At 52.6% G+C, this 20904-nt stretch overlaps 2 protein-coding genes across 2 annotated transcripts; one reads left to right on the top strand and one right to left on the bottom strand.

The window, feature by feature from the left end:
- Positions 1 to 396: 396 nt before the first annotated feature.
- Mfsd12 (major facilitator superfamily domain containing 12) lies at positions 397 to 17462 on the top strand. The gene is made up of 10 exons (XM_059251707.1): positions 397 to 685; positions 4037 to 4247; positions 5014 to 5152; positions 5230 to 5412; positions 14942 to 15034; positions 15141 to 15233; positions 15850 to 16020; positions 16097 to 16191; positions 16668 to 16798; positions 16903 to 17462. Exons 1-10 carry the CDS (start codon positions 397 to 399, stop codon positions 16923 to 16925), a joined length of 1428 nt encoding a protein of 475 aa, XP_059107690.1. The 3' UTR covers positions 16926 to 17462.
- Positions 17195 to 19194, bottom strand: Tektip1 (tektin bundle interacting protein 1). Its single transcript, XM_059251708.1, has 4 exons — positions 19045 to 19194; positions 17878 to 18116; positions 17683 to 17808; positions 17195 to 17389 (listed from the first exon to the last, which is right to left on the bottom strand). Exons 1-4 carry the CDS (start codon positions 19125 to 19127, stop codon positions 17217 to 17219), a joined length of 621 nt encoding a protein of 206 aa, XP_059107691.1. The 5' UTR covers positions 19128 to 19194; the 3' UTR covers positions 17195 to 17216.
- Between the last annotated feature and the right edge of the window lie 1710 nt (positions 19195 to 20904).

Here is a 20904-nt window from a genome sequence, read left to right as displayed (position 1 = left end):
GAGGGGAGGCGCGAGGATCAGGAGTTCAGGGTCATCTTCAGCTGCACAGCGAGTTTGAGGCTAGCCTGGGCTACACGAAACCCTGCGTTAGAAAAAGAAACATTTTTTTTCTTTTTTAGTTAAAGAAATAAAAACATGAAGAAAAAAAAAAACCAAACTGCGATGATGAAAACCGCCGGGTAGCGGGCGGCGTTAGGGCCGCGGGGTGCGGGGCGCTGAGGCCACGCCCCCGCTTGCTGATTGGGCGCCCACCGAGGCGCGCGGCTCTGATTGGCGAGCCTGGCCGTCGGTCGGCGGCTCCGCCCCGTCGAGGCGGCTCCCGGGAGCGGCGGCCGCAGAGGAGCGCGGCGCGGCCGTGCGGCGCGGCTGTGCGGGGCGGTGGGGCCTGCGGTCGTCATGTCGCCTCCGCCGGGCGACGCGGGCCCGGGGCCGCCGCGGACGCTGTCCCTCGCCGCGCGGCTGAGCTTCGCGGTCGGGCACTTCCTCAACGACCTGTGCGCGGGCATGTGGTTCACCTACCTGCTGCTGTTCCTGCACTCGGTGCGCGGCTACAGCTCGCGGGGCGCCGGGCTGCTGCTGCTGCTCGGCCAGGCGGCCGACGGGCTCTGCACGCCGCTCGTGGGCTACGAGGCCGACCGCGCCGCCTGCGCGCGCTGCGGGCCCCGCAAGGCCTGGCACCTGGCGGGTGAGCCGTCCCCACCCGCCTGTCCCCCGGCCGTCCCCACCTCTGACTGTCACCCGGCTGTCCCCCACCTCTGACTGTCACCCGCCTGTCCCCCACCTCTGTCACCCCGGGCCGTCCCCACCCGCCTGTCCCCCGGCCGTCCCCACCTCTGACTGTCACCCGCCTGTCCCCCACCTCTGACTGTCACCCGCCTGTCCCCCACCTCTGACTGTCACCCGCCTGTCCCCCACCTCTGTCACCCCGGGCCGTCCCCACCCGCCTGTCCCCCGGCCGTCCCCACCTCTGACTGTCACCCGCCTGTCCCCCACCTCTGACTGTCACCCGCCTGTCCCCCACCTCTGACTGTCACCCGCCTGTCCCCCACCTCTGACTGTCACCCGGCCGTCCCCCACCTCTGTCACCCCGGGCCATCCCCCCACCCCAGCTGTCACCCCGGGCCGTCCCCCCACCCCAGCTGTCACCCCGGGCCGTCCCCCCACCCCAGCTGTCACCCCGGGCCGTCCCCCACCTCTGTCACCTGCCCGTCCCCCACCTCTGACTGTCACCTGCCCGTCCCCCACCTCTGACTGTCACCCAGGCTGTCCCCCACCTCTGTCACCCCGGGCCATCCCCCCACCCCAGCTGTCACCCCGGGCCGTCCCCCACCTCTGACTGTCACCCCGGGCTGTCCCCACCTCTGACTGTCACCCCAGGCTGTCCCCCACCCCAGCTGTCACCCCAGGCCGTCCCCCACCCCAGCTGTCACCCCGGGCCGTCCCCCACCTCTGACTGTCACCCCAGGCTGTCCCCCACCTCTGACTGTACCCCGGGCTGTCCCCCACCTCTGACCGTCACCCAGGCCGTCCCCCGCCTCTGACTGTCACCTGCCTGTCCCCCACCTCTGACTGTCACCCCGGGCCGTCCCCCACCTCTGACTGTCACCCCAGGCTGTCCCCCACCTCTGACCGTCACCCAGGCCGTCCCCCACCTCTGACTGTCACCTGCCTGTCCCCCACCTCTGACTGTCACCCCGGGCCGTCCCCCACCTCTGACTGTCACCCCAGGCTGTCCCCCACCTCTGACCATCACCCAGGCCGTCCCCCGCCTCTGACTGTCACCCGGGCTGTCCCCCACCTCTGACTGTACCCCAGGCTGTCCCCCACCTCTGACTGTACCCCAGGCCGTCCCCCACCTCTGACTGTCACCCGGGCCGTCCTCCTATTAATTGCCACCCAGTGTCCCCATCCTCGCCGCTGACTACCATCCTGCGGCATGACCCTCTTCCCTCTGACACCCAGTGCCCCCGTTCTCTCCCCCACTGTCACCCTGTGTCCGTCCTCCCGAGTCTCGCCTCCTGCCTCTCACTTTCCAGGATTCTGTCCCCCCAGTCTGTTATCTTGGGCCATGTCCTTCCCTGCCTGTCATCCAGCGGTCTAGCCTCCTTCCTCTGAACACCAGCCTCCCGTCCTGCCCCACGCCGCCTGCCCTCCATCCCTCACGTCCTGCCTGGGACGGCCCAGCCCGGGGTCCCTCTCCGGCTGTCCTTTGGTGGGGACATCCGGGAGGTTGGCGCTGGGGTTTGCTCCTCTTGGAATTCCAGCCAGCTGTCCGGAGGCTCAGGCCCTGCCCCTGGGGTGGGTGGGTGGCTGCCGAGCCCAGCCCTGCCCCTCGGTGACATTTTTGCGGGACAGAACAGCGGCCCCAGGCTGGGTGCTGAGCGGCAGCTGCGGCTTGAGGGCTGGAATTTCTAGTTTCTCAGGATTGTTCTAGGCTGTGGACCCTGGAAGATTCCGGGACAACAGGGCAGTAGTAGCCTGGTGTGGGCGTCTGAGGTACAGCCTGGACACCTGTCATCGTATTTACAAGCTGAGGCAGGGGGATGGCTGCTTAGTGAGACCCGGTTTTCAAAAAAGAAAAAATACTCGAAAGGGCTGCTGGGCCAGCTGAGCCGGGCCTGGGCCTGGGCCTGGGTCGGTGGTCTGGGAGGATTCCCTGGACCCCATCACAGGGGGGCAGACTGGAGAGGCACCCAACCAGGTGAGGCGGGTAGACACCCCAGCAAACTGACGACTTCTCTGTGCTGCCCCGGGCCAGGATAGTGAGGCACTCTCTGGCCGTCCTGGAACCCACTCCGTAGCCCAGGTTGGCCTCGAACTCAGATTCACCTGCCTCTGCCTCCTGGGTGCTGGGACTAAAGGCGTGCGCCCCCACAACTGGCAGATGAGCTGCTTAAACCTGAGACTTACCCCACTTAGGTTAACGGAGGCCCAGAGAGGCCAAGCCGCCCACCTGCAGTTGACCAGCCTGACCCTGACTAGGCCAATGGTTAACCAGGCCCCAGAAAGAGCAGGGTGTGGTGTGGTCACGGGAGAGAGTCCAGAGGCCGCACGGCCCCCTGGGGCAGCCCCTAGGAATCTGCCCTGGTCCCTTCCTGGGGGTTGGTTTTATTTCTCAATCCAAGGCATGGGGGTTGGTGAGGTCACCTCCGGGGAGGAAGGGGAAGTTGGACGCCCAGGCAGAGGGACGAGGCTCAGAGTCCTTTCTGAGGGTTGCGAGTCTCACCGGGCCTCAAGTTCATCAAGTTCATCTACTTAAAAATGTGGTGGCGCCTGCCTTTAATCCCGGCTGAGGCAGGAGGATCAGGAGCTCAAGGCTGACCTGGGCCATGCAATACCTTTGCGCTCCCCCAGACTGAGTGAAAACGTCTCCCTTTGGCTGTGGAGAGACCTCTGTTAATGACCCACCTGGGGCTCAGTGTCTGCAGTCTGGCCTGAGTGCCTGGGACACAGAAGGGACTTGGGGGTACCTGCGCCAGCGCCAGGGTTGGCGAGAGTGGTTCACATGGTCGGGAGTCCCTGGGTGTGGGTGTGACAAACCCCAGGGCTGCGGACGCCACAGGGCGACAGACTGTGGTGGCGTGAGGGCATCCGGGGCAGCCGTGTGAAGGCCCAGGGGCCGGCCGGAGCCCGGCGTTGGAGCAGGCGCTTGGCTGGTCGGGGTGGGTGGGAAGGCACGATGGGTGAGGGAGGGTCTTGCATTCATTAGTGTCCTGAGTGCACGGCACAGGACGGGACACCCGGTGTGTCCTGTCCCAGGACCAGGAGCGGACTTCTGACTCCTCCCTGCCCAGCTGGTCTCCCCTCCCCCCAGGGCAGAGCATAGGGCGGGCGAGTTGTAGATGTGATGGGGGTGACCCTGAGCTCAGAGCCGGCGAGGGACCCCCATTCTTGTCCTTTCTTCCAGTCCTAGTCACAGGCATGGAGAAGACTCCTGGCCCGCTGCGTCCTGTTTCTCCATCTGAGCGGAGGGTGGAGGCTGGAGCCCTGATCTGTGGCCTCCCCTCACCCCTGCTTGTCACCTCTGCCCTCCCAGGCACCGTCTGTGTCCTGCTGTCTTTCCCGTTCATCTTCAGCCCGTGCCTCGGCTGCGGGGAGGCCACCCCTGAGTGGGCCGCCCTGCTCTATTACGGACCCTTCATCGTCATCTTCCAGTTTGGCTGGGCTGCCACGCAGATTGCCCACCTGAGTCTCATCCCAGAGCTGGTGACCAGTGACCACGAGAAGGTGGAGCTCACAGCCCTCAGGTACTCCAGGGCTGGGGATGGTGGCCTAGCTAGGAGTCTCGGGAACTGTGTCTCTGTCAGCCACAGCTGTGTGACAGTCAAGTGCCAGGTGAGCCACGGAGAGGAAACAAGTACTGTCTTGTCTTCACACTTTTTCCTTCTCTTGTTTTGTTTTTCTGAGACAGGGTTTCTCTGTGTCCCAGGCTGTCCTGGAACTCGCTCTGTAGCTCAGGCTGGCCTCGAACTCACAGAGATCCGCCTGCCTCTGCCTCCCGAGGGCTGAGATTAAGGGTGTGTGCCACCACTGCCAGCCCATATTTTAAAAAATAAAGCATGAGTCAGTCTCTTCCTAGTTGCCCAGGCTGACTTTGACGCCGAACTTCCCTCGGCCTGTGGAGTAGCTGGGATGGCTTGACGATTCCCTGAGGCTAGCAGAGTGGTCTGTGACTCCGGGGTGCAGCCCAAGGCCAATGTCCTGAGGTCACATGATTAGGCCAGGCCCTTCAGGGACACCCGCTCTTCAAAGGAACCCCAGCTGACCAAGGACCTAATTGTCCCCACATGACTGACCCCTTTATTCTACAGCGGATCTGTGGTCTGGTCCTCAGGGAAGGACACACTCAGGGTGGGACGCTGTGGGCTTGTGGACCAGTTCCGCCAGTTTGGGGAGTTAGGGGATGGTGTTCTGGATTTCTGACAGACAGTAAGCATTTATTGAGCACTTGCTGTGTACCAGACACCATTTCTGTGGACTCTGTGTGTGCTAAGCATGGCCCCCCATCCACAGGTATGCGTTCACCGTGGTGGCCAACATCACGGTGTATGGCGCCGCCTGGCTGCTGCTCCATCTGCAGGGCTCCTCACATGCTGGGCACGACATCAGTGTGGGTGACCAGCTGGGAGTCCAGGATGTGCCAGTGTTTCGGGTAAGTCGGGGCTTCATGGTCATCCCAGGGGCCTCCAGTCTGTGGGAGCCATGCCTGACCCCTGCTGTCCTTCCCAGAACCTGGCCCTGCTGGTGGTGGGCGTGGGAGCCATCTTCTCCCTGCTCTTCCATCTGGGAACCAAGGAGGGGCGGCGGCGGCCCCAGGGCACGGAACCTGATGAGCACAGCCCCTTGGTGGCCCCTACAGCCCGGCCACATCTGCTCTGGAAACACTGGCTTCGGGAGCCAGCTTTCTATCAGGTACGTTGTGGGGGCCGATCTGACTGGAGAAGACACCCAGTCCCACCAGAACTACCCAGGACAGACATTACCAGTGGATCTCACACCGGATCCCTGTACCCAGGGCAGGCATTACTAATCAACCTTCCATCCAGAGCAGACTGTAGATGTAACCAACCATCTTATTAAATAAGAAACACAGAACCAATGCAAAGAAGAAAGCCAAGAGGTCAGAGCTAAGAGCTAAAACCTTACCCTTCCTCCTGCCATGGTCCTACCCCTCCAAACCAGAGCTACTTTCTGTGTTAAAGTCTTTATATAGAGTTCCTGTTCTGCCTTCTCATTGGTTGTAAACCCAACCACATGACCGCCTTGTCACGGCCTGTCTGTATAGACCTCCAGGTTTTCTATGGTTGGTATTGAGATTAAAGGCGTGTGTATCCAATACTGGCTGTATCCCTGAACACACAGAGACTTACCTAGCACTGCCTACCAAGTGCTGGGATTATAAGCGTAGCCACCACTGCCCTGCTTTCCTATGGCTTGCTAATAGCTCTGACCCCCGGGGAACTTCATTTATTAACATACAAATAACATTTTAATACAAATAAAATATCACCATAGTTCCCCTTTTTTTTTTTTTTTCTAGACAGGGTTTCTCTGTGTAGCTTTGGAGCCTGTCCTGGATCTCGCTCTATAGACCAGGCTGGCCTTGAACTCACAGAGATCCACCTGCCTCTGCCTCCCGAGTGCTGGGATTAAAGGCGTGTGCCACCACCACCCGGCGCCCTTTTCTATTTTAATAAAAAGAAAAAAGGAAAAAGCTTATAACTAACATAAGAAAAACTATATACAAAAGTACAATAATTATATACAATATATACAAGTAATAAATACCTAAACAATGTCTAGTTCATTTGTATTTGACAAATTCAGAGAAAATAATTCCATTATCTATCCTATTGTATCTAATTCACTTTCTATCCTAATTAATCGTCATCTATAACTAACTAATCTTCAACTCCCTCAGAGACCCAAGAAGGAAATAATATTAGCTAACAAAAATAAAAACAGGAAGTACATGCAAGCAACTTCCAAAAACTTGTGAGTTGACAGAAACAGCCAGCTGCCTGGACAATCATCTGAGGTTTCTTGGCAGTGCTGGGGCATCATCTTCAGTCTATAGGCTTAGCGTATCTGACAGACTCATTTGTGAAGTAGAATGTACACAAGGTCAACAGTTCAACCTCACATTGGGTGAGAGCAGTCCATGTACCAGAAACACCTGAATTCCACTAGTGTCATGTCATGATTCAGGATTTTAAGTTCTGGAAATTGTTGATGGTTTTTTGAATTCAGCTATCCATTCTTCTTGGCTGTGTGCATATGGCTTCATCTCAGCATCCCATTCTTTTCCACATCCCTCTATTAAATGCCATTCTACTGTTGAGAGGTGTGAGCTTAGTTACTCTTCAAGAATAACTGTTTCAGCTGCTGCTCCACTGCACATCAGAAGCCATCGGCCCACTGCCTGTTCAGCTGCCTTCGAAGAAAAGGGCACTGTACCTTCCCTAGATTGCAAAGGCCACTTCAGGGATGGTGCCATATTGTCCTGGCCTCAGAAGATGCCTTTTGATAAAGCCATAACCACACTTGTTTTGGCAAGAATCGGTAGTCCTTTGTTTCGTGTCCTGTCTGTCCTGTTTGTCAGCATTTGATTCGAGGATACTTTGTTGTCCAGTGGCTGACTTTTGCCACAATGAAAGTTAACTCCAATTGCAGTTTTTTCAATGCCCATATTTTCTCTGAAGTAGATTGGTACTGTCAGGAGCCGACATGTCTCATAGTCATAACAAAAAAGAAAAATTTTCTAAGTTATTAAAACATTTTAAATGCCATACTCTATTGATCTCTGAAGGGTTTGAAGATAACCTGTCTATCTAAAATATATCTACTCAATCTTGAAAACATACCTAATATAACTACAAGTTCTATTGTAATGTCTAACTACTAACTTTCATTTCTTTATATCCTAATAGTTGGTAATAACAATTACATTGTTAAATGAACGGTACAATTAGAAATATACATATAACATTTTCTAACAATATCAATTTCAATATATATAATTTGTATACAATATAAAACAATCCAATCCAATGTAAAGTATTTACATTTTTCTTTTCTTTTCTTTCTGTTTTTTTTTTTAAAACAAGAACCTTAAATCTAATCTCCTTTGCTTAGCCCTTTTCCTAACCCTTGACAACAACTTATAACCAACCCCCCTAATCAATGAAAATTATTCCAGACCCAAAACCCATTAAAAGACCAAAAAAACCACCCGCCCCACACCACCTCTTTGGGAATGTGGACGTCGTATTCTTGAGATTGCTTCCTGCTGGGTATGGGCGAAGTTATCTTTATCCTGAAAGAAAAATTTTAGGTTAATTGTCAAATTCTAGGAAAAGTAACTATATCCTTCGTTATCCAGTCTGTGTATAATGCCAAAGTTCGGGGTTTATCTCAAATCCTTATTCAAGTAGTCTTTGAGACTGGATCATCTCAGCTAGCGCTCTCAAAATTGCTCTGAGCACTTTGTAGTTCAACGCTTATCTGTAGATGATGTTTGTCAGCTTAGTGATGTTATTATTGTCCACGTGGAATTGTTGTTGTTGTGGGGCCCTGTCTTCTTCCTGGAGACTTCACTGGATGTTAGGCTTGGCCGTGAATTCCTGCAGAAAACAGATAAGAGACTCGAACACAAAGACATATATATGCAGCTAATTGAAGCCTTTTTTCTAGAATTAGTTAGTACTCTATATGACCATTTATATCTTAAAGTTTAAAATGTATATATATCTATATATTAATCTTGTAAATTTTGATATAAAATTCATACTTTAAGAAAAGTTTAAAGAATCAGAATAGAATCAAAGAGTTGAGATTAGTAATAGAATAGTCCCTTAATTAATTTGGCTTTTCTCCTGTCCCATAGCAGAAGATGGCTCTTTTCTTCTGGCATGATACAGGGAGTTTGCATTTTCCTTTTAACAACATGCTTGAGTTTAAAGAAGGAGAGAGCCATTCTCCAACTCCAAAGTCAGCTTTAAATTTTAATTGAACTGGGACTATTAGACGACCAATAGTGTTAAATCTTTAAAGAAAAGCAGAAACAAACATTTAGGAAGACATAAAATTTTTTAGATGATATATACCCATACTCCGTTTCACTCTGTTTCCTGGGACAGATGATTTGTCCCTTTTCTTCAGTTGTCTCATTTGTCCAGTGTTCTTCAGATTCCTTAACCTTCATTCTCCTAAAAGACAAAAACAAAAACCTTTCCCCAAGACTAATTTTGGGGATGTTCCTTTTTGGCAAGTTATTATCTGATTAAATGAAAAGGCATGTGTTACTGGTATAAGTTAGTTTACATTGGATGTTCATGCTGGTTGATGAACTATCACCTCCTCTAATTAAAAGGTCTCTCTTGTTCAAATCGAACCTTTATCAATTTTGATGGTACCTACAGCTTATCTTCTCCTGTAGAAACAAAAGCAAAACCTCGTCCCCAACGTAACACATACCCTGGTTTCCATTCTGAGGTCAGCACATCCTTAAAGTATATAGGTTGATTTAATTCTGTAGTTTTTTCTATTATCCAATGTCTCTCTGCAGCTGTTGTTCCTTTCTCATTGGCACTGAGAAAATTCAAAGTTAATAGAGCATTATACAGTCTATTTCTGGGGATTTTTGTTACCCCTTTCTGTACATATTTCAATTTTCCAAATTCTGCAAAGTGAAACACATTCATCTGCCAGATTTCATTCCTCTGAGTACCCTTTGGGTTACATCCTGCTGGTAATGGCATTTGATTGTAGAAGGAACAAGTAGGACATTACTATTTTTTGGCTTGTTGCCAGGTTATGGAAAAATCCTTTTTTAAACCTTTACTATTGACATTATATTTTTTATGAAATTCTGAGGCCTCCAGCACATTTCCTATTAGTAATTTATCAATCTCATCATTGCCTTGTGCTAGAGGGCCTGGCAGACCAGTATGGGATCAGATGTGAGTTATATATAAAGGATGACTCCTTTTCCTGATTGTATCTTGTAATTGAATAAATAGTGAAGTTAATTCTGAAGCATCATGGATAAATTCTGCAGTCTCAATATGTAATACTACTCTTTTAGCATACTGAGAGTCAGTTACTACGTTGAGAGGTTCTGAAAAATCCATTAATACCAACAGAATAGCATACAATTCTGATTTTTGAACTGAATTATAAGGACTTTGAACCACTTTACTTAAATTTTCTGATTTGTAACCTGCCTTTCCTTGTTTGTTGGCATCTGTATAAAATGTACGAACTCCAGATATGGGTTTTTTCCCTCACAATTCGAGGCAAGATCCAATCAGCTCTCTTTATAAGATCAATTCTATTGCTTTTGGGATATTTGCTGTTAATTTCTCCCAAAAAATTACTGCAAGCTTTTTGCCAAGGTTCATTTTCTATCCATAATTTTTCTTTCTTTTTTTTTTTTTTTTTTTTTTTTTTTTTGGTTTCGAGACAGGGTTTCTCTGTGTAGCTTTGTGCCTTTCCTGGATCTCGCTCTGTAGACCAGGCTGGCCTCAAACTCACGGAGATCCGCCTGGCTCTTCCTCCCGAGTGCTAGGATTAAAGGCGTGCGCCACCACCACCCGGCTTCTATCCATAATTTTTCAATATCCTCCTTAGTTAAAGGTACGACAATTTCTGCTGGGTCTATTCCTGCTAATTTACGAAGTCTCAATTTTCCTTTCCAAATCAAGTCAGAGATTTTTTCCACATAAGTTTTTAATTTTTTTTTTGGGGGGGGGTTTTCGAGACAGGGTTTCTCTGTGTAGCTTTGAGCCTTTCCTGGGACTCACTTGGTAGCCCAGGCTGGCCTCGAACTCACAGAAATCCACCTGCCTCTGCCTCCCGAGTGCTGGGATTAAAGGCGTGCGCCACCACCGCCCGGCAAGTTTTTAATTTTTTATTTGGTTTATTTGGTAAAAATATCCATTCCAATATAATATCTTCCCTTTGCATTAATATTCCTGTTGGAGAATGCCTAGAAGGTAAAATAACCAAAATGCAATCCAGCTTTGGATCAATACGATCCACGTGCCCTTCATGTACTTTTCTACCAAGGCCAATTCTTTCTCAGGTTCAGGTGATAATTCTCTTGGACTATTTAAGTCCTTGTCACCTTCTAAGGTTTTGAACAAATTATTTAGTTCATCATTTTTACCCCAACAATAGTTCTTAGATGAGAAATGTCTCCAAATAATCTTTGAAAGTCATTAAGAGGCCGGGCGGTGGTGGCACACGCCTTTAATCCCAGCACTCGGGAGGCAGAGGCGGGCGGATCTCTGTGAGTTCAAGGCCAGCCTGGACTACCAAGTGAGTTCTAGGACAGCAAGGACTGTTACACAGAGAAACCCTGTCTCGAAAAATTAAAAAAAAAAAAAGTCATTAAGAGTCTGTGGTCAATCTCTCCTAATTTGCACCTTTTGGGTCCTAATTTTTTGTAGCTCTATTTTATATCCTAAATAATTAATAGAATCTCCTCTTTGTATCTTTTCAGGAGCAATTTGTAATCCCCAGCAAGGCAAAATTTTCTTTACTTCTTCAAACATTCTTTCTAAAGTATCTGCATTTGAGTCAGCTAATAAAATATCATCCATATAATGATAAATTATAGATTTAGGAAATTTTTTACGTACCACTTCCAATGGCTGTTGTACAAAATATTGGCACAGAGTTGGGCTATTCAACATTCCCTGCGGGAGAACCCTCCATTGAAATCTTTTAACCGGTTGAGAATTATTATAAGTAGGCACTGTAAAAGCAAATCTTTCTCTGTCTTTTTCTTGTAACGGTATTGAAAAGAAAGTCTTTTAAATCAATAACTATGAGAGGCCATCCTTTTGGTAACAGAGTAGGCAAAGGAATTCCAGATTGTAGAGAGCCCATTGGCTGAATTACTTTGTTAATTGCTCTAAGGTGTGTTACCATTCTCCATTTACCAGATTTCTCTTTAATAACAAATACAGGAGAATTCCAAGGGCTGGTTGATTCTTCAATATGCTGAGCATTTAACTGTTCTCCTACCAGCTCTTCTAAAGCCTGGAGTTTCTCTGTTGTTAAAGGCCATTGCTGAACCCATACAGGCTTGTCTGTTGACCATTTTAAAGGTAGAGCTGTTGGTGTTTTTGGAAGATTATCAGTTGTGCCCTGTTCTTGTATGACATGGATGGCTGGTGACCACTCATTAGAATAATATCTTTTAATATTTCTCTCAGAAACATGTACTAGTTTATGATTTGTTTCTGAGATTGGAGGGATATTAATCTGAGTATTCCATTGTTGCAACAAGTCTCGACCCCACAGGTTCATAGCTATGTTAGCCATATATGGTTTTAATTTTCCTTTCTGTCCTTCTGGACCTATACATTCAAGCCATCTTGCACTCTGTTTCACTCGAGATAATGTCCCAATTCCTAACAGTTGAATGTTTACCTCCTGAAGAGGCCAAGTTGGATGCCAAAATTCTGGTGCAATTATGGTAATGTCCGCACCAGTGTCTACCAGACCAGACAACAAAACACCATTTATTTTTATTGTTAATTTTGGTCTTTGTTCATTAATAGAAGTTTGCCAAAAAATTTTCTTTATGTTTTTTCCTGAATTTCCTATTCTCTTTGTTTCATCATCCCGACCAACATGATTTATTCCAATAGGCATTTGGTTATTTAGTTGCTTTGAGTAGGGGTTTCCTCTACAACTGCAGGAAAGGTTTGAACTGGATTTACTGTGGGGGCCTGCCTGAGGCCCCTCTGGGAGTTTCCCGAAGCTCGAGGCAGAGGATTACCCTGTCTGTCCCTTGTTGATCTATATTCGTTGGTTCAGTGTTTTCCCTTACCACACCTTCTGCATACTCCAGAAGGAAGGGGCATTCTGTTGCCAGTGTTCCTTGAAGAAACATTATTTCTAGGAATGACTTGTTTACAGTCCCTTTTCAAATGTCCTTGCTTTCCACATCCAAAACATCTAACATTTCTAAAACCTTTTGAAATTGCTTCTCCTACCCACATATCATCATGGTCATAAGCCTCAACATTAACCGTGTCTCTAATCCAATCTTCCAAAGGTGCAGATCTTGCCTTTAACGGCCTGATTATTGTTTTGCATGCTGCATTTGTGTTCTCAAAGGCCAAAGATTCAATTATTATCTGACTAGCCTCTGAATTTGGGACCATTTTCTGTACTGCTGAAGTCAATCTTTGTAAGAAATCTGTGAAAGATTCTTTTGGGCCCTGTATAACCTTTGTAAATGACTCAGTTTTTTTTTTCCTGGTTCTTCAACTCTGTCCCATGCATTCAAGGCTGCTGTTTGACATAGAATTAGGGTTTGGACATCATATAAACATTGTGTTTGTACTGAAGCATATCGGCCTTCTCCAATAAGCTGATCCTGGCAGACTTGTATTCCTTTATCCCTCCATTGTTTTTCTATATTTTTAGCCTCATTATTGAACCACATTTTCCACTGGAGATGTTGTCCAGGTTCAAGAACAGCCTGTGCCAATTCCTGCCAGTCCTTTGGTATAATCCTATTACAAGTTGACCAGGTGTTTAACATTTGCTTTACATATGGGGAGTGCATGCCATAAGATGCTATTGCCTCCTTAAATCTTCGTAAGTCTAACATTTCAATTGGAATCCAAGTATTTTGTTCATTGTCTTCACCAGGTAGCTGCTGTATGGCTACCAGATAAATTAAGGGTGATTGTGTGAAAACTGGCTTTCTTTCTGTAACCTTATGATCCAATTTTGAAACAACTTCACTGTTAATTTCTTCTGCCTGAATTTGAATTTATCTATAATTCATTTTTACAGGTTTAACAGGTTTTTCTAAGACTGTTATCCTGGCACTTAAATTGACTATCTTTTTAAATAGTAAAATGAGGATAAGAAAAGTAATAAACTGGCCGGGCAGTGGTGGCGCACGCCTTTAATCCCAGCACTCGGGAGGCAGAGGCAGGCAGATCTCTGTAAGTTCGAGGCCAGCCTAGGCTACCAAGTGAGTCCCAGGAAAGGCGCAAAGCTACACAGAGAAACAACCCTGTCTCAAAAAACCAAAAAAAAAAAAAAAAAAAAAAAAAAGAAAGAAAAGTAATAAACTGAATAATTCGATCAATATTAATCTTCTCATATAGTTGTTCCATTGTCAGAGTGCCTAAAATTTCAAACAAAGCCCAATTTTCTTCCAATGTACACATAAAGCCCATTTTTTTTAATGTAGAAAAAAAATTCTCTTTTAAATAGATATGTTGATTGACTTACCATGTCTGTGTAGAACAGTAGAATCCCAGGGAATTTCAAAACAGCCACCTGGTGTTCGAGGTGTGAATCCAGAGAGAGAGAGAGAGAGAGAGAGAGAGCAAGAAAGCATAGCCGCTTGAGCCGAGTCAAGCCTTGGCTTTACAGGCAGGGGCCCTGTTTGGCAGGGCAGGCCTGAGTTGTTTGTAGCACCAGCTTTAAGCAAGTAGCAACAGCTGCGGGTCAGTCAGACCTGGGCCCGAGCTAGGGAGCCGGGCCACCCAGGCCGGAAACCGGACCTGCAGCCAAGCCAAGCCAAGCGGATTCTTGTCACGTTGGGCGCCAAATGTAGAAGTAACCAACCATATTATTAAATAAGAAACACAGAACCAATGCAAAGAAGAAAGCCAAGAGGTCAGAGCTAAGAGCTAAAACCTTACCCTTCCTCCTACCTCTTCGAACCAGAGTTACTTCCTGTGTTAAAGTCTTTATATAGAGTTTCTGTTCTGCCTTCTCATTGGTTGTAAATCCAACCACATGACCGCCTCATCAGGGCCTGTCTGTACGGACCTCCAGGTTTTCCATGATTGGTATTGAGATTAAAGCCGTGTGTATCCAATGCTGGCTGTATCCCTGAACACACAGAGACTTACCCAGCTCTACCTACCAAGTGCTGGGATTACAAGCGTACGCCACCACTGCCCTGCTTTCCTATGGCTTGCTAATAGCTCTGACCCCCGGGCACCTTTATTTATTAACATACAAATAACATTTTAATACAAATAAAATATCACCGTAGCAGACATTACGAATCAATCTTCTATAGCCGGGCATACATTATTTTTTAAAGGTCTATCCTGTGCTCAGAGTGGACGTTACTGATTTCCATTTCACTCCCAGGACAGACATCACTAATCACTCCTTCATTGAACTCTCAGGGCAAACTGATTTCCGTTTCATACTTAGGGCAGACACTATTAATCAGTTTTCCATTTCACATGCAGGGCAAACCTTACCCTATCCAGGACAGACATTACTAATCACAGATTTCTTCCCTCCTGGCCTGCTGAGCAGTCATCTGTAATGAGCCAATGCTCGCTGTGGAATTCCTCGGCCTGCTCTCCAAATCCCTTACTGGAGGGAGTGCACTGGGTCTCCCACTGACCCCTGGCTTGTCCCCCTGCTGATCTGCCCACAGGTGGGCATGCTGTACATGACCACGAGGCTGATTGTGAACCTGTCTCAGACCTACATTGCCATGTACCTGAGTTACTCTCTCAGCCTGCCCAAGGTGAGGTGGGGTGCTGGACAGCAGGGAGGAGGTGGGCGGGGAGGAGGTGGGCGGCCCCTCCCACCCAGAAGCCCTCTCTGGACCACCGCTGCCTGTCCCTCCACAGAAGTTCATCGCCACCATCCCTCTGGTGATGTACTTGAGTGGTTTCATCTCCTCCTTCCTCATGAAGCCAGTCAACAGGCGCATAGGGAGGAATGTGAGTGACAGGAGCTGCTGGGGGGGAGGGGGGGAGGGGGGAGGGGGGAGGGCTGGGAGGGAGGGAGGGGGAGGGGGAGAGGGCTGGGAGGTGGGGAGGGGGGAGGGGGAGAGGGCTGGGAGGTGGGGAGGGGGGAGGGGGAGAGGGCTGGGGAGGGCTGGGGGATGGGGATGAGGAGAGGTGGGGGAGGGCTGGGGAGGTGGAGAGGGCTGGGAGGTGGGGAGGGCTGGGAGGGGGGAGGGCTCGGGGACACCCCCCCAGGGCAGACCCACACCCCTGGTGCCAGACAGCGGCCTGAATTCTACAATCCAGACTTCTGGGCAGCTGGATTCTCTGGCCCTTAGGCCACAGGGCTCTGGAGTCTTCCAGGCTGTTCCTTCTAGTAGCCTGGTGGGTTGGCTTGGACTGCCTACCCTGGATGTAGAATGGAAAGTGGATTAGTAATGTCTAACCTGGCTGTATAACATAAGGTTAATTAGTAATGTCTGCCCTGGGCGTGGACCCGGAGTGCCTGTAGGACACGATTTTAATGGTGCCTTTCACGGGGCTGAGGACCAGAGAGGGCAGGTGTCAGGCACAGGGTGGGCCTGATGCAGGACCCGCCTCCTTCCTCCAGATGACCTACTTCAGCGGGCTGCTGGTGATCCTGGCCTTCGCAGCATGGGTGGCCGTGGTAGATAAGCTGGGCGTGGCCGTGTACGGGGCTGCTGTGCTGCTGGGCGCCGGCTGCGCCACCATCCTTGTCACCTCGCTGGCCATGACCGCCGACCTCATTGGCCCCCACACGGTAGGGCTGGCGGGAGGAGCCCTGGAAGGCCGTGGTCTGGACCCTGGCCTGGGCACTGACCCTGTGTGTCCCACAGCACAGTGGAGCCTTCGTGTATGGTGCTATGAGCTTCTCGGACAAGGTGGCCAACGGGCTGGCGGTGATGGTCGTGCAGAGCCTGCATCCCTGCCCGTGAGTCCATGTTCCTCAGACTGCAGGAGCAGCTAAGGGCCGGGCTGCAGGTGACACAGACCCACTCGGACCCTCAGGGCGTGGGTGCCTCAGCCACCCAGCCACCCATGCTGGCCCAGGACAATGCCAGCCGTGTCCCTAACGGCTGATGCAGAAGTGGGGTTGAGTGTGGGGGTAGGAAGGTGCAGTCTCCAGTCGGGGTTGGGCAGGAGGCCGGGAGGGTTCCTCAGAACCGTGTTAGGAGCCTCCGTACCACAGCCGGCCAGTGCAAAGGCCCTGGGGCAGGACCGAGCCCGTGCTGGAGCTCAGGAACCGACTGGGTAGGGCTGTGGGCTGCAGGGGAACTTGGTGTGTGTCTAATGTGGGGTGTTGTGTAGGCCTAGGGTGCCCTGGAATGTGGGATGGGAGCCATGGGGGGCTGTTGCAGGGGTACTGCGGCAATCCCCAGGGACCTTCAGCCCGCCTTCTGCCCCCAGTTCCGAGCTGTGCTGCAGGGCCTGCGTTGGCTTCTACCACTGGGTGATGGTGGTCGTGACGGGCGGCGTGGGTGTGGCCGCGGCCCTGGCTCTCTGCAGCCTCCTCATCTGGCCCATCCGCATTCGCACCCGTGAGTCTCCATCCCTGCGGCTTGGGTGGGTGGGGACCCCGGGCTGGGGGCGGGGTGCGACCTGGACCCGCCCTTCCCAATGCCACCCTGCTCCTCAATTTCAGGGGACCTCGGAGACCGGCCCTGACTTGGCTCCCCGGGGCAACAGGACGAAGGACCAGGCCGACGCCCTAACCCCCTGACCCCCCACCTGCTTGGGGTCAGAGGGCACGGTGTGCGAGTGGGGGGTTGTCCCGCCCCAGCCGTGGACTCGGACTCGGCCTGGAGCAGGGACTGGGAGGCCAGGGCCTCGGTCAGCCCGCGGGGACGGTCGGGAGCCAGGGTGGGTAAAGCGTGGCCGAGGCTGGAGGACAGAGGCCCCGGGTCGTGCGGACCGGCGAGGGAGGGACGCGCAGGCACGGTGGGCAGTAGGGCTTTATCAGAGCGAGGGCGTGAAGGCCGGGGGCGGCTGCCCGGTGGCCGGGCAGGGGCGCTGCCCGCCGCGCTGCCTGAAGTCCTGCGAGGTGTAGCGCGGCCGCTGTGGCGGCGACAGGTCGGGCACGTAGTTGGACCGCTTGGGCTGCTCCGTCCCAAACTGGTTCCTGTTGACCACTGGGGACCCGGACCCTGCTCAGAGGCTGGCACGGCGGGACCCTCGGCCTGCTGGCCCCGCCCACAGCGGGCGCGCCCCGCCCACAGCGGCCACGCCCACAGCGGCCACGCCCCCACAGCCCGTCCCACCTGCTGCCCGGCTCTGTACTGTTCTGCTTTTCTCCCCTGCTATTCTGACACAGGGTCTCTTCAAGTTTGACTCCGTGTAGCCCAGGCTGCCTCTGCCCTGGGAGTGCTGGGGTGACCCGCGTGCACCCGCCCCGGCCCCCTCCAGTCCCCATCCCGCCGCTCACCGAACTCCTTGCCGCGCACGCGCCTGTCCCTCCAGGGCACGCACCCCCAGCGCGTGCCCGCGCTCAGGTACTGCGCGGGCAGCGTGGGGTCCCAGAAGGCCGTCTCCCGCAGGTGCTGCGTGTAGGCTGCAGGCAAGCGAGGGCGGGGTCAGCGTGGGACCCACGGGTGTGCGCGGCGGGGGGCGTGACACTCACCGGAGGGCAGCCCGCGCTGGCGACTCTCGAAGCAGCCGTGCCAGCGCGCGTGGGCCTCGCGGTACGGGCTGTCGAGCGCGTTGGGCAGCATGTACCAGGCCTCGCGCGGCTCCGAGTTGGTCAGGCCGGTGAACCACACCTGGCCGGCCGCGTCCTGTCCCATGGGCGTGAACTTCCAGCGCGTGGCCTGCTTGACGGCTGGCGCCCAGCGGGGCCCCTCCAGGGACAGGTAGTCATTGCTGAAGGGGGACGGCGACTGAGCCCGAAGCCCTGCTGCTCCCAGCCTGCTTCCCTGTCTCAAGGGTGTCTGACCCCTTTAAAGGTGCTGTGGGGTGAGGGTCACTCGTCCCTGCCCAGCGTCTCCTCCATGCACCCACCACCCCACCTGCAGTCATTATCTCATGTAGCCAGCATGGCCCTGCTTATTTTTGAGGCAGGTCTCACTGTCAGTGTTGACCTTGAAGCAATCCTCCTGCCTCGGCCTCCCAAGTGCTTGTATAACAGGCATGAGCCTGGCTTCTGGCCTCACCAGGGGACCAAGCCAGGGTCGTGCTTTGCGGGAAGCTCCCCGTAGATGGTACCGGGAGTGCCGCTTGTCAAGGCCCATGCGGTGACAGGCTTAAGGAATTTTCAGTGGAGAAGGGGATGTGGCCCCTACAGTTTCAAAGCCCAAACTAGGGCTGGGGTGGCTCCATGGTGAACCCCTGGGACTGTCATCCCTACCACAATGCCCAAAGTATGGACAGGCCTGTGAAATGGGACTGTTTTGCCGGGTAGCACATACCCATGAGTTTAAGAATAGCCTGGGCTACCCAGAAGGATCCTGTGTCAAATTAAAAAAAGTGTACACCATGGTGGCACATTCCAGCACTTGTGGAGGGGGGGCAGGAGGATCAGAAGTTCAAGGTCATCCTCAGCTACATGGTGAAGCTGAGGCCAACCTGTGCTACATGAGACCTCACCTCCCCAACACACACACACACACACACACACACGCACGCACGCACGCACGCACGCACGCACGCACGCACGCACGCACGCTGGGGAGGGAGTTATGTTGTTGAGTCTAGGAGCTTCCAAGCCCAGCCTGCACCTCAACCACCTTGATTGCAGGTTAGGAGGTGGGCCAGCTGGTGCCTGGGTGGAGTGCCAAATGCAGCGACCCACCTGTACAGAAGGGCAGGGAAGTAGAGTTCCAGGGTGCCTGAGGGGACAAAGGGCTGGGAGGCCTCCCGCCTCAGGTTCTCCATGTCTGCCTCTGCTTCTCAGAGTCCCTGACCACCAAGGCCCCCCTGGGGCCATTGTTGACAGGGACAAAGGTGTCCCAGCAACAGGGAAGTGGGCAGTCAGGGTCCCCATGACCTCAGCCTACTTCCTGGTGTGGGGCTGGAGCCATCAGGACCAAAGTGGGGCTTGGGGTCTTCGGTTCCACCAGCTGCCTACATGGGGACATCTGGATGTTCTGCTCTCACCCTGTCCCACAGCAGGAAGCCACGCTCCCAGTCTTTACCCTTACATCTGCCCTTACCCACCCCACCCTTCTGTCCTCTGGACACCACAAGGAAGGCACTGTGCTCAGTGGGACTCAGTGTGAGCCAGGGGAATTCTGCTGGGTGATGGGCACCTACTCTGGACCAGTACTTAGCCATGAACAGGAGACTCGTCAGCCAGTGTGGAGGAACATTAAGGACACGGTGCTCAGCAAGGGGCTCGGAAACAATGGCCACGAAGTGGAAGCTCCCCGACAGGGAATTCCACTATAGGCCTCCATAGAGGGAAGTGGACTGGTCGGGGCTGTGGTTGGGCCTGCCTCTGGTCATAGACTGATCTGGAGTTAGCGGTGATTGTTATGTAACTGAAGATGCTGAATCCATCGGCCAGCTCATTTTATGACGGAACATTGTACGCTTTGTACATTTTACTACAATAAACAAATGCCAACCCAACCAAGCCCAAAGTACTTGCTCCACTGCCCATGGGCAGGGCTGTATCAGGTGGCAGCTGCCAGGGCACCAGGGTCCTCAGCACAGACATCAACTCTGGTCACCTGTCCTGACCCAGGGTCTTTGTGCAGACTGCGCCACAGCCCAGACTGTATAGACGGTCACATCTGAGCACTGCTCCCTTCAGGCTGGGGACACAGCCAGCCAGGCTTTAGACCTCTTGAGTCCCATGGCAGGCTTTTCCCCAGGGACGCTACGGCAGGCCATGTTGTGGGTGGGGGCCTAGGCCACACCCGACTGCCTGTCGTTCTGGAAGGCTCTGTGGGCTCGGGTTCTGGACCTCTTCCTCTACCCACAGCTCAGCTAAGTACTGTCAGCTTTACCTAAGGCCAATGGAGATACGACCTTGCTGTGCGTTGCCCAGGCCCCCCACTGGCCCTCACCCTTCACAGCTGGCTGCCCACTGGAGACCAGCCCAGACTCTGTGACAAGTTTGGTGTTGAGGTGGACAGATGGACAAGGCTGCTCTGTCCAGGGGGAGCCTCCTGCACCACCCACCTGGGACACCAGGAACAGAATACAAACTGCACATCTCCTGTGTGGCCAGCAGGGCTCCCACCAGCAACAGGCGACAGGGGACCCTTGGCACCAGCACACAGCTGAGGGTCCTGATTGGACATTTTGCTTTTGGTGACAGGGCAAAGTCCAGGCTGCGAGTAGCAGCAGGTGACCCTGAACTCCTGACAGGCCGAGCTGATGCCTTGCTGGGATGAAGCCCCCACTGGGGAGCACAGCACCCACTGAGGCCACTGGCCTGGGCTTGCCTGACAGGAGGCCACACCCCCGCCCTGCAGGCGGCAAACCCCACAGTGACCTGGGTCCTGATGGCTGTGGCTCTCCGGCCATCAGCTGGAACAAGGCAACAAAACACACGACAGACCCCAGGGCGTCACAGATACATATATACACACACGTGCACACACCATGGCCCAGCCACCACACTGGGGATCTGCAGTGTCCCCAGGTGAGGAGGGGCGGCAGAAATGGGGTCTGAGGTCAGGGAGGCCTGGGAAGCTTCCAGAAG

Source organism: Peromyscus eremicus, unplaced genomic scaffold, assembly GCF_949786415.1.
Source record: "Peromyscus eremicus unplaced genomic scaffold, PerEre_H2_v1 PerEre#2#chr22_unloc_1, whole genome shotgun sequence".
Lineage (NCBI taxonomy): Eukaryota > Metazoa > Chordata > Mammalia > Rodentia > Cricetidae > Peromyscus > Peromyscus eremicus.
Note: the sequence above shows the minus strand (reverse complement) of the source record. Positions and strands in the feature narration are given on the sequence as shown.

What these genes read in the sequence shown, in the direction of transcription:
- Mfsd12 (XM_059251707.1), top strand. Translation starts at nt 397, where the DNA reads ATGTCGCCTCCGCCGGGCGACGCGGGCCCGGGGCCGCCGCGGACGCTG. An exon ending in AGGATGTGCCAGTGTTTCGG is followed by an intron (nt 5,153 to 5,229) that starts GTAAGTCGGGGC and finishes TGTCCTTCCCAG; the next exon opens with AACCTGGCCCTGCTGGTGGT. An exon ending in ACAGGCGCATAGGGAGGAAT is followed by an intron (nt 15,234 to 15,849) that starts GTGAGTGACAGG and finishes TCCTTCCTCCAG; the next exon opens with ATGACCTACTTCAGCGGGCT.
- Tektip1 (XM_059251708.1), bottom strand. Translation starts at nt 19,127, where the DNA reads ATGGAGAACCTGAGGCGGGAGGCCTCCCAGCCCTTTGTCCCCTCAGGC. An exon ending in TTCCCTGCCCTTCTGTACAG is followed by an intron (nt 18,117 to 19,044) that starts GTGGGTCGCTGC and finishes GTCCCCCTTCAG; the next exon opens with CAATGACTACCTGTCCCTGG. An exon ending in CCAGCGCGGGCTGCCCTCCG is followed by an intron (nt 17,809 to 17,877) that starts GTGAGTGTCACG and finishes GCTTGCCTGCAG; the next exon opens with CCTACACGCAGCACCTGCGG.